At 36.0% G+C, this 18,158-nt stretch overlaps 1 protein-coding gene and 1 pseudogene across 1 annotated transcript; both read left to right on the top strand.

Moving 5' to 3' along the window:
* Window positions 1-1,014: 1,014 nt before the first annotated feature.
* LOC113049999 (uncharacterized) lies at window positions 1,015-2,174 on the top strand. The gene is made up of 2 exons (XM_026212723.1): window positions 1,015-1,296; window positions 1,392-2,174. The coding sequence occupies exons 1-2, from the start codon at window positions 1,036-1,038 to the stop codon at window positions 2,172-2,174; spliced, it is 1,044 nt and encodes a 347-aa protein (XP_026068508.1). The 5' UTR covers window positions 1,015-1,035.
* A 3,128-nt stretch (window positions 2,175-5,302) lies between these two features.
* Window positions 5,303-16,414, top strand: LOC113049934 (uncharacterized; annotated as a pseudogene).
* Window positions 16,415-18,158: the final 1,744 nt, after the last annotated feature.

Genomic DNA, 18,158 nt, shown 5'->3' with positions numbered 1-18,158 from the left:
TCTGTGTTTGCTGGGGGCACGTTTTGATGTTCGGTAGATCAATCAGCGGAAACACTTGTCATTCGGCGCAGACACGGAGGCTATGATTATCGAATAATGTTAATTTTATACCCCTAAATGTATTTTTATTATTATTATTATTATTATTATTATTATTAAATTTGATTTTCTATTACTTTAGCAGCCATTTTGAGAATGATTTTAGCATGTCGCCTAAATAGACATTTGACAAAGCAATTTAAGCTATTTATTTTGTACGTAGCCTATTACACATTTAAGCATTAGATTTGTAATTGCAATTTATTAGACACTTAGCCTATAAAAGTTTGCAATTTTGAAAGGGCAGATTATTTCTTTAACACAGGCCTCAAATCTAACTTTAGGCTATATAGGTTTAAAATCTGACATCAAAGCGACTGGAACTAGACATAACAAGTCTGCACGTTCTGCAATAAGAGCCTACATTTAATGCCAAATACTTCAACATTCACAGGTGTCAGAGCTAAGACGATGTTTGGGTCTTGGTCGGAGCTTTGTTATTTAGGTAAAATAAAAACATTGCTTTGATATCATGCAAGTTCAAAGTAATTTAGTAATAATACATGGTCATATACACGTCATCGGCTCTGGATTTCTTACCATTGCTGCACGGACGCCGGAGAAGCAAATTGACCATGGCCAGCCCCGCAAAAGCGCGCAAAGTGGAGGATTCTGCCGTAGAAGGCTATCTTCATAGCGTGTCTCCAGCAAAAAGCTCTAAAAAAAACAGCAAGTATTTTACTGCTGTGATACAGAGCGGAAGACACGAATTTCATAAAGTTGTTAGTTTTTCGTTGGAGAAATTAACCGCGTTTTCGCAAGCCTCTAAAAACGGGACGGCAGTGAAGCTGAAGAATGTTCGCCGCAGCCTCAGTAAGTGTCACAGCCTAGAACATGTCTAAAGAAAAAAACACATTATTGACTACTGTATTAAGGATTTTTTCGTATCTATTTTATAATTGTTGTGTACAGTTAAAGTGTTAAAGTTTAGACTTTATGAAAATGTGTAAAAGTAGACTCCAATGCACAGTAAAAATGATGGTGCTTTTCAATTTGGATGTTCAAGTCATTCAATTTAATTATAAACTTAACCAGATATTTCGTCCTGCAGGTTTCTCCGATCCAGACGGATTCGACGTGATCTGTTCTAAAACAACAAGCCTTGACGTAGTGACCGTACCGTTCTCCCGGATAGCACCTTCGGGCAGCAGGAGGATGGATGTAGCGGCCGTCAAAGCGCTAGGACCGAGACAAAATGTGAGTACACTATAGCATATCTTATATTTAAAAAAAAGTCTACGTTAGGCTATTAGATCTACTCAGCAGCTAAATTATAATTTTTATGCTTACAGGTAGGCGAGCTGGAAGCTAAGGTCCTGTCCCGTGCTGCACTTAGTAAAATCGTCTTGGTTAACCGGGAGGAATGTGAGCTGAAGGAGATATGGGTCGCTGACACTACGGGGGAAATCAAGCTTACCTTGTGGGATAGCCTAATATCCCAGGTCGACGTCTCCAAATCCTACTGCTTTTCCAACCTGGCAACGAGAGAGATGCAAGGGGTTATTCGTTTAACCACAACTCCATCTACTCGAGTCGTGGAGATAACCCAACTGGACGTACCTGATGAGGGCAGGGATGATCCCGATGACGGCGCTGCTTCTACGACTTTGCGCGGTGTGGTCTCCGGGGTTCAAATCCGAGCCAGACATCGTTGTCCGAGGTGCCACGGTCTTCAAAATCAAATTTCTGCCAACTCCATTACTCACAGGTGTGATGCCTGCAACCTGCTGCAGCGGTCATCGGTCTACGGCTTAACATACAGAGGAACGATAGTTCTCACCGCTGACCAGCAGGAACATTCGCTGACGGTGACCGATTCCTGCATCAACGCTTACCTGGCCAGATACCGCGTCGCCTATTCAGAAAACGACGTGGAAACCATTGAGGAGCATTTCCTTAATTTGCCAGAGGTAGAAATCTGCGTTAATAACGATTCCTTAATTACCTCGTTAATTCAGCCCCTTTCACAAAATCGTGTGGACCAATCCTTGGTCGCTGCTAACGACGACAACACAGTGACGGATGGTGAAGCTGCGCAAGTTGTGGAAGATTGGGAAGCTGCCGCTCTTGTTTAGCACGTTCAGCGAGGCAACTGGTAATATGCACAAAAAATTACTGTTTCTAGTACAAATTATTTCATAGTGCACTGTTAGTGTTAGTCTTTGTTCTCAGTATTTGTTTTGTTTGAAACGCTACCGTACTGATGTTAATGGTTTTCATTGAATGTTCCATGTGCCAAAGCTGTATGTGAACTGCCAATAAGTACTCATTTAAAGTTTGTAATAAATGAGGTTTCATCTAACGTTATTTCTGTATTCTGTGGATTTATACGTTTTCAGTTTAATCTGACAGTTGTTTATGAATTGTATAAATAAAATATTAATGGTAACTTTAATAGGTAGATATAATTTAAATACAAAATTAGTTAAGCGTTGCAGTAAGTTAATATTGTGATTATTTTTTCAATCTAAAGTATGGTACAGCGCTTAAAGTAGACGTAATTTAAAATATAAATTGAAAATGAACTTGGTATATTAAAGTATTATTTTTAAAAAAAAAAGAAATCAAGATTGGCTACATGGCTAGTAGTAGCATGAAGGTGTAAGGCCTATTGGGTTTATGTGTATACAGATATACATTATACTTATTTTATGTTTCATGAACTAACTAAAACATAGCGGAGGTTAAAATATTGAACGGTGTGGGTCTTACGCTGAACATCTTGCACGCTTTCAGATATCTGCCGTTTCTAACATTTGCAATGTACTCTGCGACCTTTGCGACAGGTCAAATTCAGCTTACGGCAGTTCAATGACGTCAAAGCTGTAATGTGATTTGTTATTAATGCACATGTGATCCAAGTTGATCATGCATTTCGGAACATACCATAAACCAGAAGTTGTTTACCCGAATGCTTTTTAAGGTAGCAATATGTTCATATTTTGGGCTCTTGTCTGTATGTATGTTTTATCAATAAGGTGTGCACTGTATTTGGTCATCTGATCAAACAGGGTTGCCAGAGAAAAGCTTTGACGCTGTGTCTCAGGCTTTGACGTTGCCCGTGTAAATTTCACGCGAAAATGGCAACTCTGCTTGTGATACGAAACAAAGTGTAAGCTTTCAGTTTCTGTAAGTTTTAATTCAAATTTCAAACAATAAATAAGCAGTTGTAAGCAATGTAAATGACTGTAAATTAACATAAAAAGCTACTTTTATGTCTTTCTCGTAAGGTCTTGCCAGATAGCAAAGGCTAGTATTATTAAGCAAACTTAAAGATGATACGTTTTAAAAAGTACTATAGTCAGATTATTAAAAAACCGCATGGGGATATACCATTTTATTGTTATTAATGTGTTTTCTTTTACTATCACAGAGGAATTTGTGGACAAATCTAGTTCATAGCACATTAGTGAAAGGTGTTCCTAAGTAACAAACATGGATTTTAGTTGTCCATCGTTGTATTTGTTTTCTTTTAAGCTGAAGTGAAATTAAACTTGGAATAACACTTTGTAATAACAGATACCAGTTGAGATAGTATATGATGCAGGTGTTACCAATCCTAATCTTATAGGTATACCTTCTTGCAAAGTTCAGCTCCATACTCAAAGCAGGTAATAAACATTTTTAGGAGCAGCTGATAATTATACAGGAGTGTGTTGAATTAGAGTTAGACATAGGCTCTACTGGGAGGTAGATCTTTAGAAACAGGATTGGGCAGCTTTGTTATATTGGTTATGTACCATGGAATTTAAATTGTACTATTTTTATTGCAGGTTTTATGAGATCCCCAGTTGAAGACATTGGTGCATTGGGATGTTGGCTTCCCAGCTTCATGTTGATGAACTCTGTTCTTATGTTTTCCATATAGGGTTCAGGTCTGTGGACAGGAATGGCTATGGCAAATCCATTATTTTGTGCTTAGTTATCCTTTTTTTTTTGTATGTGTGTGTGTGTATTGATTATGATTTTTGCTTTGGTTCATTGATATAAGAGGTAATACTGGCCTGTTATAACATTTCTAACAGCATTTAAGTTTAGATTTTTTACTGACTGTAGACTGTAGAACCCAGTTGCATTTGAGGTTCCAGTAGTCTGGCAACTAGATATGGTAGAGTTTACATTTGGATGAGAGCAGTTGATTTTTTTTTTTCTTGAAATGCTGCTATATAAATTGTCGAAGACAGTTTTTTTTTTTTTTGGAATGGAAGTTGAAAGGGTAAAGTAGCTTTTTTCCCACAGAATTCTGTTATATGATTGTGTCATTAAACAACCTAACACCAAGTTTTGAAATTATATTGTAATGTAGAACCATGATTATTATAATCAGTATAATCAGTATTATAATCAGTTATAATCAAATATAATAAAAAAAAAATCAATACTTAACAGCCATTTTCTCACGTCTATTTTTAATGTTTATAAAAGACCTATATGTTTCTGAAATCACTGATGTGGACTAAATGGTGTAGATGATTCATAGAAGTATACATAAGGAATGTGCATGATTGACCAAGTTTAAATCATGTCCAGGAAATAATAAAAAAAAAAATATATATATATATATATATATATATATATATATATGTGTGTGTGTGTGTGTGTTTTATTTAGACTACTTGAGTGTGATGTAATGGGTTTGCAGTGTATTTTCTGAAAAGTCAGTAGAGGGAGTTGAGTTACTGTGACGTCTGCAGCACATCGTTTAAATAACGAGTTCTGTGAAAGCAACTATTAACTTTTACTTGTATCTCATTTATTGCCAAGGCTAGTTTAATTAATTAAGTCATATCAAACTATGATTTACATGCTTTAATGTAAACATAATTTATGCAATATCTGTGGAAATTGCATTCATACTCGGCGTACTGAACAAAGTCAAAACGCTAAAGCTAAAAACATTCCACAAATTTCTTTACAGATAAGTATTTATGTCATATTAAAACTAAATTTTTGCATAAAAATCCGAGAAAATATTTAGATTTAAACAGATTGTAGATTGTATTAGGTTTATTTTCTCCGCATATTACAAGAGTCACCAACCGATAAGAACTGTTATTCAATAAAATTGACGCTACAGATTCGTTTAATTGATTAACGAATAATAAATAGGTGGCGGTAATGCACCACCAAGCTGTATGCCAACCGCCATTAAAATACATAGACGAAGAAGAAGAAGAAGGAAGTGACGTCGCTTTTAGGGGCCGCCATTTTGTGTTGTACCTTCGAAGGTAAGAAATGTGCTCTCGTGGTTTGATTTTAATCTGGTTAATTAGTTCTTTATTTTTGGTCATCCATAATATTAATGCTAATGTTTTAAGTAATTTGATGTTTGTTTGTCCGTTTGTATGGTTATTTTTGTTAATTAGGCATTATTTTTTGATTGAATAAGAGATGTACAGTTTCTGAGGCAGCTATCGCTGTATGGCCTCGTTGTATTAAAAACGTGTTATCGTAAAATTATCCTATGTGGCGTGTGTTATGTACTTCAGACGTAGTGAAAGTATCCGATCGGATTCGGCGAAGTACAGAAACTAATGTTATGTATTTTATTACTAACTGAAAGTATTAATCTTGTTTTTTGTAATCCTGTGCTAGTTTAATTGTATGGATGGCTGATTATGACTATGTCGAGCAGCACGGTGACAAAATGTGTCATTTATATTTGGGCCATTTTTAGAAGTCATAATATAATAGCTTAGAAATATGGATAGCTTTTGTTGTTGTATTTCGGTTATCAATGACATTAGGATATTGTAACGTTAGCCTGTGTTTAATGTTGCTTTGTAAACCACGTCGGTTTTTTTGCTCTGTCAGTTTCGTATAGAGGATTTTATACAGTTGTATCTTGATTACTTTTAGAAACTATCGAACTATATCCACCTCCTTTTTTGGCGTAAATGGGCGGTATACAGAAACTGACCGGTTCCTCGGTTTTTTGTGTGTGCAGACGTCACAGTTACGTCACAGCGCTAGCTGAAGGCAAAACTAATGAAAAAGTGGAGGCGGCCATATTCAAAGTAGCACAGATGCGACTGCATGAGGAGCTTAAAATATTATTTTATTGTGTTGCTGTGTGCCAGAATCTACGTAGTGCAGGCTCAAATGTGATATTTTAACACGTGCTGCCACTGGCAGACAAAAACCCCGACGACAGCTATACAATGCGCAGACTAGACAGAAATTATCGTCAAAACTGCTCGCGTTTGCATAAATAAAGTATTGTTTATGTTATGAATTATGGTTTGTGTTATGCATCTATTTTTTTTTATACATCTCACGACTATGACGTGCATGAAATGTCTATGTGCATGTGTGTAAACAACAAACTGACAATTAATATAACGTTAATCATCTGTAATTATAGCTAGCGTTAGAGAAGCGGTCAGAGGAATCTTTCCGCCGCCAGAAAAACGTCATCGTGTTTACTAATAGAGAAAAGGAACAGTCAGTTCAGTTTAGTCAGTTGTTTCCGGACGGTTCGTTTTCACTGCTGTACACCAATTGAGGACTGGTGAGATTTAGCTATTTGTAATACGTGCAAATTTGTATGTATTTATCACATTGCGGGTGATACTTTTGATGTTTGTAAAGTATAAAGCAATCGCGGTTGTTGCAATGCTGCATTTTAATTTAAGTACAATTAATTTGTATTGCATTACGGCAAGGTTTATAATATTATTTGTAATTCTGTATTTGTTTATTCAAACAATATGTCACAGATATATGTTACAATGTCCCTGTTAATTAAACGAGGCTGATTTTGGACAATGACTATGAATGTGCTTGATAAAATAAATGCTAAAGATTATAGAAGTTAAATTAGATTGGTTAAGGGAATATGAGATGTATTTAATTGAATGATTTAATGGAATGTAGCACTGTTGGCTAATTTATGTTTGTTGTCTTTTTATGTGAAATGGGGAACGAATGGAGCAGTTCTGAGGTAAGTTAAATTATACATGCAACAGACTAAGTACGTACAATATTGGTCAGATTGAGTTGAAATGTCTCATATAATATGACTAAAAGATTTGCACAGTAGTGTAGTAAATTTTAAAAGTTAGGCTTTAGTTCAATTAAGGTAAAATGTAAGCTTTCTAAAAAAACAACTATATATTATACAGGTAGACAACTATTTAGATACATTTATTGACAGAAAACAAATGATTGTTAGTTTAACATGGTTAGTCTTACTGTCTAGTTATCGTGATTTATTGTGCATAACATGTTTGTGCAATGCTTCAGACATAACAATACAATATCAAGTGGCTAACATAGCATATTCAGAAATAGGTTTGTTTGTAGTAACTGTAATACATTTTCTTTACCATACAATGTTTGAAAAATTAATTTAATGTCATTTAGCAACAGAAATCACAGCTTTTAATCTAATGTTATATGTTAATATGATAATCTGATATCAGTCTAACATATTGCAATGTGTGAAAAGTAACATAATGGATTGCAATTTATGATGGAATGCAGCAGTATTGACTAATTTATGTTTGTTGTCTTTTATGTGAAATGGGGAATGAATGGAGCAGTGCTGAGGTAAGTGAAATCTGACATGCGGTGTACTGTTTAGTGTCAATGCAACTTGTCACAAAGTTGAAATGTATGTTTTGTAGGATGGAATTTTGTGTGTTAAAATTAGTTTATTTTGTATTTATTTATCTCTCATTGTTAAATATAAAAATTAATAAAAACAAATGTAACATTTTTAGATTAAAATATCCTAAACCAGTAGATTTTAACATACATGATTACATGATTCCAAATGTTTCCCAGAATATTTAAATCTATATAAATCAGCATTTTAACCAGTGTTATTGTATTGTGTGTTAATCATGTCATACCTTGATTTCTCTGGTGTAGAATGCATAGAAACATGTCAGATATTTTATGCTATGCTTTGTTTCAAAGATAAGGGCTAAGTTGGTACTACAGTAAAATTTATGTGCGAGTGGTTTTAAGTGAAAGCAGTTTAGACCGTAATATATGGTGAGCTACATAAAAATTAGATTAGGCCTTACTTCAGTTAATGCAAACTGTAAGGCTTCTCTGTGAAATTAAGCCTATGTGTTGTATTAGATATATGAGCAAGTGTTTAGACATGTTTACCTGACGAAAGTGTCAGGTTTTGTTTTTTTTTGTTTTTTTTTTTGGTGAGTAATAGGTTTGTGTCATGCTTCAGAGACTGTATTGCCAACTAGTTAAAACAGCATAAACAGAAATAGGTTTACTTGTAGTAACAATAATATGTTCTCCAACATGCATTGCATTTACAAAATTAATTGCATGTAATTTAGCACATTTCACAGTTTTTAATGTGATATTTTAATATCAATTTAGCTTATTGCAATATGTCTCATAGTAGCCATCAATGCAACACACAGAGTAATGGTGTGTAATAATATAATAATATTCTCTGTTGTGTTTTTATGTCATTGCAGATGCCACGTGGAAAGGGTTTCCGTCGCTCCCAGGCAGCCAAGAAGAGGAATGCTGAGCGTCACACGCTCAGCTCCTTCATAGACTTGGTAGAGGATATCTGTCCTCTACCAAAAAAGGCACCTACTGAAAACTCTGATGCAAATACTTGTGAAAATTCCCCTGAGAAAACTTGTGAAAATTCCTCTGAGAAAACTTGTGAAAATTCCTCTGAGAAAACTTGTGAAAATTCCTCTGAGAAAACTTGTGAAAATTCCTATGATGCAAATACTTGTCCAAATTACTGCCGTAAGGCTCCCAAAACTTGTGAAAATTCCTCTGAGAAAACTTCTAAGAAACGCTGGAGTGATGTTACTAGAGCTTCACTTGTGACCAACTCTGATTATTTCCCTCAGAAAGTCGTACGTGGTTCCTTCCATCAGGGTGATGCTCGGTTTGGCTGGAACAGAAACCGTCAGTGTGCAGTGAACAGTATCACAGCAGTCATGGTGAGTGTGCTGAAGGATGTGCTGACGTGGACAACAGAGGACCTGAATGCTGTGCTGTTCCATGGAGATGAGCTGTACACATCAATGCGACTGCAGGGCCAGATCAACGATCGAACAGGGCTGGGTCATATTTCTGTTGCGGAACTGCCACGACTACACACACTTGATAACACAACATTTTTAATAAAGCATGGAGAATCTTTCTCAGGTGTTTTTGGTGTTGATTTTTATGATGAATCATTGCGAGATGTGTCCATGACTATAGAAGAAGCTCTACAGAGGGCTCTGCTTCAGTGTGGTGCATGTTTGTTAAACATTAAAGAGTACATCTGTGCAGTGATAAAGGCAGGGTCAACATTTGCTGTAGTCGATCCCCATTCACGTAACCGTAAAGGTATGCCTGAAGGTAATGGAAGAAGCATTTTAGTCTATTGTTATGACATATACATGTTGTTTAATCATGTTACTAATCTTGCCATGTCACTGAATGCCCAGGGAACAGATTTTGAAGTGACGTCTGTGAAAGCAACGGTAATTGGTAAGACCACAACTATTGAGACAAGTTCTGAGTCTGATCAGGAAGCCAGTGCCACAGTGGAGGATCGCGAGTGTGTGCGAGAACATGGTAAACAAAAAGAGAAAGTAGGTGTCGCGCATGATTTAGCTACAAGCACAGCGGAGCACAGTAAGTGTATCAAAGACCACGGTAAACGCAGACGTGTAGACAAGCAAGCAAGTGCGCACAAACTGGATCAGACATACTTGGATTCAAGTAAGAAAAAGAGACGAGTGCAAACTGAGTCAAAACTTGCAAATGTTAGCACGTTGAATGATGTCATTATTGCAGACCCAGTGAATACCGAGTTGAGTTTAAACTCTGCAGATCAGGAAGCGAATTTATCATTGGATGATGTCATCATCATCGGAGATACAGTGAATGCTGAATTCAGTTTCAAACCATTAAATAAAGCAGATAAGGACGCTCTGTGTGCACGTTTACGACTGACTAATGAAAGCGTTGGTGTTCTAGATACACATTCTTCTTCTTTAGGAGTACCGTGCAAAACAAAGTGTATTAAAGGAGATGGTAATTGCTTGTTTAGGTCAATAGCCGAAGCTGTTTGCGGAAACCAAGAGAAACACCTGACAATTAGACGCGCAGTTGTCAAACATCTGGAAGCTAACAGTTCTAGATTCGTGAGATATCTATCAGAAGAATACAGATCAGTGAAAGATTATGTGACTCAGTCTAAAATGTATTTTTCTGGAACGTGGGGCAGTCATGTTGAAATATTTTGTGCAGCTGACCTTTTAAAAATAAATATAATGACCTTTAATGATGACAGATGGAATACACACATACCTACCGAACATTTATTTACAGATAACGCAATCTATTTGAAGCACTGCAATGGAAATCACTATGAAGTTGTTACGTGTGTTAAACATAAAAATCAAGAAAATGTCTGTGCAGAAGCATGTAATACTGAAGTGGATGATCAGAGCAAAAGTCGCAATTTGCGAAAAAGAAAATTAGATGACACTGCAGACTATTCTAAGAGTAAAAGACAACGGGACCGATACCACACCGACTCCGACTTCAGACAGAAAAAAATAGGCAGCTTAAGATCAAAATACTGTGAAGACAGTCATTACAGGAATAAAAAGATTGAGAACATTAGAAAGAAATACTGTGAAGACAGCGATTACCGGCAGAAAAAGAATGAGAACATTAGAAAGAAATACTGTGAAGATAGTGATTTTAAGCAGAAAAAAATTGATAATCTTCGAGATAAATATAAGAAAAATACTAATGTACAGCAGTCAAAACGTGAAAAATCAAAGAATAAATATTGCAAAAACCCAACCTTTAAAGCAAATGTACGTGAATACTCTAAAACGAAATACCACGGCAATGCAAACTTTCGAATGAGTGTCATACAAAAAAGATCTGAAATTTCTGCAAAACAGAGGGAAAGACAGAAAGATATCGATTTCACTATTAATCAGTTCCATCAAGAAGTCAGTACAGGTCCAGAATTTGTTTGCTCTGTTTGTCATCGTTTGTTGTTTAGAAAACAGGTTATTGAATGTAAAAGGGATTGCTATAAAATCAGAGGTCAACAAATCACAGATTTGGCTGAAAGATGCATCACAGAAAAGTATTTACACACATGCAATAATGAATGTGAGAATAGATGCCATTTATCAGGTAATGAAGCTCGTAAATTGTGGATTTGCTACACATGCCATCGTAAAATTCTTGGTGGAAAATTGCCTGAAGAGAGTGCCGCAAACAACATGCATTTGGTGGACATTCCCAAAGAGCTAAAAGGTCTAAACTCATTGGAGGAACATCTTATCGCACGCAATATTCCTTTTATGAAGCTGCTTTGTCTTCCTCGTGGAAATCAGAAAGGCTGCCAGATGTCTCAAATATTCTTCCACGTAATGAATGTGATGACCACATGATAAGAATAAAACTGAAACGAAAATTAACGTATAAGGGCCACTATGAATATAAATGTGTCAGCACTGATCGTGTCAGACATGCGCTGTCTTATTTGGTGAGACATAATAAGTGGTATAATGATGTGGAGTTTAATGAGCAGTGGGTAAACTCTTTAAATGCAGACGGTGAAGTAGAGAATGAGGCTGATGATTTTGAAATGGAGAAACAAGATTTAACAGATAAAAATGAAGATGAGGAAGAAGCTGCAGATGATCCAGAGGAAGATATAACATATATTAAAGAACAAAGTGGTCTTTTGTCAGACACATCACTGCAACCTGTTGACATTGGTTCAGAAATAATTGATCAACATTTTCAAGATGTACTAAACGTAGCTCCAGCTGAAGGTAACAGTCCTATTAGGCTGCTGTCTGATAAATCCAATGAGGCAAAGTGTTTCCCTGTCCTCTATCCTACTGGTGCTCCAACATTTCATGATGAAAGACAGGAAAAAATCACATTGACACGATACTTAAAAGCAAGAATACTAAATGCAGATGGACGTTTTGCACAGAGCACAGACTTTCTTTTTTATGCACAATATATGTCAGAAGTTGATCAATTATATCAAATGTCTCAAATGCACTGAGGAAAGGTTCAGAGAAAAACTGTCTAAAGATCACACCAGATATGCTAACAAACTCAGACTCTTTGCAAAGAATACTCAATTATGATGAAGGATATAAGTTCTTAAGACCAGTAAGAGGGACGCCTCCCTATTGGATGTCTACGCAAAAAGATCTGTTTGCTCTTATCAGACAACTAGGCATACCGACATTTTTTGCATCTTTCAGTTCTGCTGATATGAGATGGCCTGAAATCCTCAACACCATCATTAAACAAGAGGGTAAACAAATAAATGTTGATGAGCTCGACTGGTCTGAAAAATGTGGACTCATAAGACGAAATCCTGTCACTGCAGCAAGGATGTTTGATCACAGATGGCATTGTTTTCTAAAAGATGTCATAATGTCACCAGCCAAGCCTATTGGCGAGATAAAAGACTACTTTTATCGTGTTGAATTCCAACAACGTGGTTGTCCTCATGTTCACTGTCTGTTTTGGGTGGAAGATGCTCCGAAGCTCAATGATCATGATGCAGATAATGATGCAGTGGTTGCTGATTTTATTGACACCTACATCACTTGTGAGACACCACCAGAAAATGACACTGTACTTTATGAGACAGTGAACAGTGTTCAGAAGCACAGTACAAGACATTCAAAAACATGCCGGAAGAAAAATACAGTTTGTAGATTTAATTTTCCAAGACCGCCATCTAGTCGGACCTTCATTACAAGAGAAAGAAATGCAGATGACTCGAAAGGCAAGGGTGAAGATACCACAGCCAGTGAAATTATAAAGAAAGTCAAAGCTGCTTTAAATTCTGATGTGAATTTTGATTCTGTTGATGCCTTTTTTTCATCTATTGGGATTAATCAAACTATGTTTGAAAAAGCATACAATGAATGTTCCAAAAAGAAAAGCATTGCCTTGAAAAGAAACCCAAAAGATGTTTGGGTAAATCAATACAACAGAGATTTGCTGCGTGCTTGGCAAGGAAATATGGACATTCAGTATGTCACAGATGCCTTTTCTGTAGTGGTCTATATACTTAGTTATATCACAAAAGCAGAACAAGAAATGGGACTTCTGCTTCAGCGTGCACAAAATGAAGCAATGAATGGAAATCTTGAAGCTAAAGCATCATTAAAACAGTTGGGAAGCATGTATCTGCACAACAGAGAAATTTCTGCTCAAGAGGCGGTGTACAGGCTGACAGGCATGCATTTGAAGGAATGTTCCCGCAAAGTACAGTTTATTCCAATAGGACAAAATCCTGTAAAGATGAGTTTGCCTTTGCATGTGCTTTAAAATAAAGTGGAAAATGACCAGTGTGATGATGAAAGCAATTTTTGGATGACAAGTATCACTGACAGATATAAGAACAGACCAGAGAAAGAACCACTAGAAAATCTATGTCTCGCCAGTTTTTGTTCTGAGTACAGAGTTCTGGCAAAATCAGAGGTTTCCTCACAAAACAAAACAGCAGAAAATGAAATAATTAAACTGAATAACAACAATGGCCATATCAAACGAAGGACACGAACTGAACCTGCCATAGTAAGGTACCCAAGGTTTTCACCCACTAAAGATACAGAAACATATTATCATTCATTGTTGCAGCTTTTCTTACCATATTACGATGACTCTGATCTGAAGCCGAGCACCTATACCACATATGAGGAATTCTACAACAGTGGTGTCATAAAAATTGGTTGTGAAGTGAAACAAGTGAAATCAGTTGTTGATGGCAACAGAGCATTATTTGAAAAGGAAAGTGACAAAATAGATGAAGCTAAACAGCTTTTGGAGCAAAATCTTGATTTAGAAGATGCCTGGGCTGAGATATGTCCTGAAACTGAGAAACAGCGTGATGAATGCATAGACCTGATGAAGGATAAACTACTGCTTGATGAAGATGACAGTCAAGAACTTATTCCAGATCTTACAGCAAACCCTCAAACTGTGTGCACCATTGAAACGAATCACACTACAATGCCTAGAGATGAGGCGTTGCATTTACTAAGGTCGTTAAACGAGGAACAATCTGCTGTGTTCTACAAAGTGCAGAAGTGGTGTCTACAGAAAATACTTGGACAAAACCCAGAACCATTTCGATTATTTCTTACTGGTGGAGCAGGCACAGGAAAAAGTCATCTAATTAAAGCAATACAATATGAATCTACTAGACTGTTGTCTCAGCTTTCTGAGAATCCTGATGATATTACTGTATTTTTGACCGCATCGACGGGTGTTGCCAGCTTTGGAATCGGAGGCGGAACTGTTCATAATAATTTCGCAATTGGTGCAAATGTCAGACTGCCATATCAACCTCTTAGCGATAATAAAATAAACTCATTACGTACAAAATTGGGTTCGTTGCATATTTTGATTATTGATGAAGTGTCTATGGTTGACCATCGTCTTTTGTCATACATTCATGGAAGACTACGACAGATAAAACAAACTGGTGACTACTCTCTCTTTGGAAAAGTCAGTATTCTTTGTGTTGGGGATTTCTATCAACTTCCTCCAGTAAAAGGAACTGCTCTGTATGCTGATACAAAAGGAGTGAACCTCTGGGAGAATAACTTTCAAGTTACAGAATTAACTAAAGTTGTTAGACAACAAGATCCGAGTTTTGCTGAAATGTTAAATCGACTGAGAGTACACAAGAAAGGGGAATCCCTTTTGTCTAATGACATTGCTATGTTGAAAAAATGTGAAACAGGGAAGAAGTGTAATGATATTCACATATTTGCTACAAATGCTGAAGTTGATAAATATAACATCGAAAGACTACATGAATGTTGCCCAGAGGCAATCAGTATACATGCTCAAGATTATGTCAAAAACTCAAAAACTGGACGAATGGAACGTAAAGTTGGATTTCATACTAAAGTTTTCAACTCGTGTTTGTCTAAATCTGTTTCGCTGGGTATTGGAGCAAGGGTTATGTTAAAAAAAAATATTGATGTTGCTGATGGTCTTGTCAATGGAGCGTTTGGTACAGTTGTCCACGTAAGTGAAAGTCAAAATGATAATGATGATTTCCCATCAGCTATACATGTGGAGTTTGATAATGCAAACGTTGGTAAAATTCAAAGATCTAAAACAAGAAAGAGATTTTCCCAAAATTCAACAGTTATTGAAGTACAAGAAGACCATGTCACAAACGATGGTGGTATAAGACGTCAGTTTCCTCTCAGATTGGCTTGGGCATGTACAGTTCACAAAGTGCAAGGACTCACAGTAGACAGAGCTGTTGTATCACTTAAGAAAATCTTTACAGCAGGGCAAGCATATGTTGCTTTGAGCCGAGTAAGATCTCTTAGTGGATTAATCATTGAGGACTTTAAAGAGTCTGCTATATTTTGTAATGACAAAATTGAGTTGGCTATGAAAGATATGACAAAATTTCTGTTGGAAAAGGACAGTTCCACTGAGTCCCATGGTACATTCAAAATAGCCCTGCTTAATGTACAAAGTCTGAAAGCTCACTTTCAAGATGTTCTTGCGCATACAGTTCTGATGAACACTGACTGTATTTGTTTGACAGAAACATGGCTAAATGCTGACGAGAAAGCACAGGAACCACAAATACCAGAATTTGTGTTCAAGCACAACCCAAGAGCTAAGTGTTATGACAACAGTACAGCTCTTTTTACCCAATTAAAACATCAGAAAGGTGGTGGAGTTGGAATGTATTGTTCTGAGAAAGTCGAGTGTAATGTTTTCACTCCTGAGTGCTGGAACTTAGAATGTTTATACTTTATAGTTCCACATGTCAATTTGACTGCTGCGCTTTTGTATAGGCCCAGTTCATATAAAACTGACATGTTTCGACAGCAGCTAATACATGTTATTGAAGAGATGGAAAAGCATCCGGGACAGAAAATAATCATGGGAGACTTTAACGAAGACATTTTTACTTCATCTACAGTTCTGAAATTCATGGAAGAACATGGATACAATCAACACGTTCAAAGTCCAACCACAGAGAAGGGAACATTAATAGACCATGTTTATACGAAAGATATGGAAGGTATAAGTGTCAATGTTGTGCAAACGTACTATAGTTTTCATGAGGCAATACTTGTTTCACTGTTGTGATGTTGAAAATCAAACCATAGAAAAGGGAACATAATAAGGAAGGTATAAGTGTCAATGTTGTGCAAACTTTCTGGCAAAATTTTCGTCAGGAAATACTCATTTCACTGTTGTAATCAAAGTCATGTATGAGGATATGTGTGTGAAGATTCCGCCTGCCACTGCCAATGTTGCTGAAATTGATGAATGACATCATGTTAATAAGTGCAAATAATATTTATAGAAATAGATATATACAGACTTTACCAAGCTAATTAATTATGAATTATAAGTCTGCACTTAAAGGCAATTATCAAAACTGTCCAGCACTTCCAATGTTCCAAAACTGCAATGAATTATTGTCCATTTCACAATTTTTATTTTTGTGACTTTTGTTGTTAAACCCTAACAATGGGTAATTTTTCTATTCTATTCTTACCAGTAAACGATAACATAATGCTGTAGGTTATTTATTTTCCCCCATCTTTTGACTGTTATTTTTTATTTATTGACTTATTTATTTTGTGTGATTACGTTTTTTTTTTTTTTTTTGAGTCAGCCAACCCAGGTCTCATTTTTGTTTCTTTTTTTTTTTTTAAAGCTTGAATCTGCAAGTTTTGGTTATTATGCAAAACCACACCCATTAGTGCAATGACTTTATAGCATGGCCATAGCTTGACATTTGAATGGTACCAGACTATTATATTGGGTCGTCAGATTCTAGGTTTAGGTAGGTCAAATTGAATACATTTATTTACTTGACATTTTTAAATAACAGTCTACTATATATATATATATATATATATATATATATATATATATATATATATATATATATATATAGTATATTTATATATATGGTGACCCACAAGCTAAATTCATGCTGTAAAGTAGTTGCATTTGGTGAAAATTATGTCAGTGTGTAAGTAGAACCATCTTTTAAAATTAATGTTTTCTTAGATGAATTTACATAAAAAATAACTGTATTGTAAAGTAGGAACATTATACTTTGATTTTCCTGAATTTGCTAAAGTCTGGTTTCTTTATTCAAAATTGCCATTGTACAGAACATTTAATGCTTAATACTTTGCAGCTATGTAGTTCTACTTACAGCACTGTTTTAATTATCTACGATGTAATGTCTTTATTAATTTTATGTAGTGCTGATTTTATTTATACATTTCAGTAAATTTTAAAAACAAAATGTAAGATGCCTAAAAAGTGTGGATTTACTTTCACATTTCCCAGCAGAAATCTTTCTCAAGCCACAAAATCTGGAGTTTACGGAAAACTGAACTTCTCAATCTTTGTAAAAAATATTTAAGCATCTGATCCTTTGTCTGCTTAAGTGATCTTCTCCTGTTTAAAAAAAAAAAAAAAAAAAAAAATGATATTGCATTTACAATTGTATATGCCATTTGGTTTTTTATGTGTACATTACAGTTATATCTAACCACATAATGTCAACTCCCATTGTTGTGGTTTTGCATAATAACCAAAGTTCAAGTGCTGGATTGAAAACTTGGTGGTTCAAGATTCTTTATTTCAGTTTATCTTTATCTCAGTGTATTCCAGCTCATTAGTTTCTTTAGTTTATTACTATTGTCTCAGTTTGCTAAGATGTTTAGTTGTGTTTCATTGTCATTGGCGACCATGGCTTCTTCTTTCTCTGGCTCTACTGTGACCAGTCATGCCTCTGTTTCACCGGACTCCCTCATCCTTCTGACTCCACCCTGGTTTGTCATCCACTGGGTTCACAATAGACTTCCAGGCCTATGGATATAACTGCAGCCTCAGATCCTTCAGTTCCACTGACATCCTTCATCTCTCTTGCTCCACCATGATCCTCATTCCCATCGGCTCCACATCGGTCTGCACATTTTCTGACTCCACCTTGGCCCTGTGGTTCAACAGCATCCTTGTTGTTTTCTAGCCCTCTATCTCCATGTTAGTGC

This window comes from Carassius auratus, chromosome 30, assembly GCF_003368295.1.
Source record: "Carassius auratus strain Wakin chromosome 30, ASM336829v1, whole genome shotgun sequence".
NCBI classification, from domain to species: Eukaryota; Metazoa; Chordata; class Actinopteri; order Cypriniformes; family Cyprinidae; genus Carassius; species Carassius auratus.
This window is presented reverse-complemented; position numbering and strand designations above follow the sequence as displayed.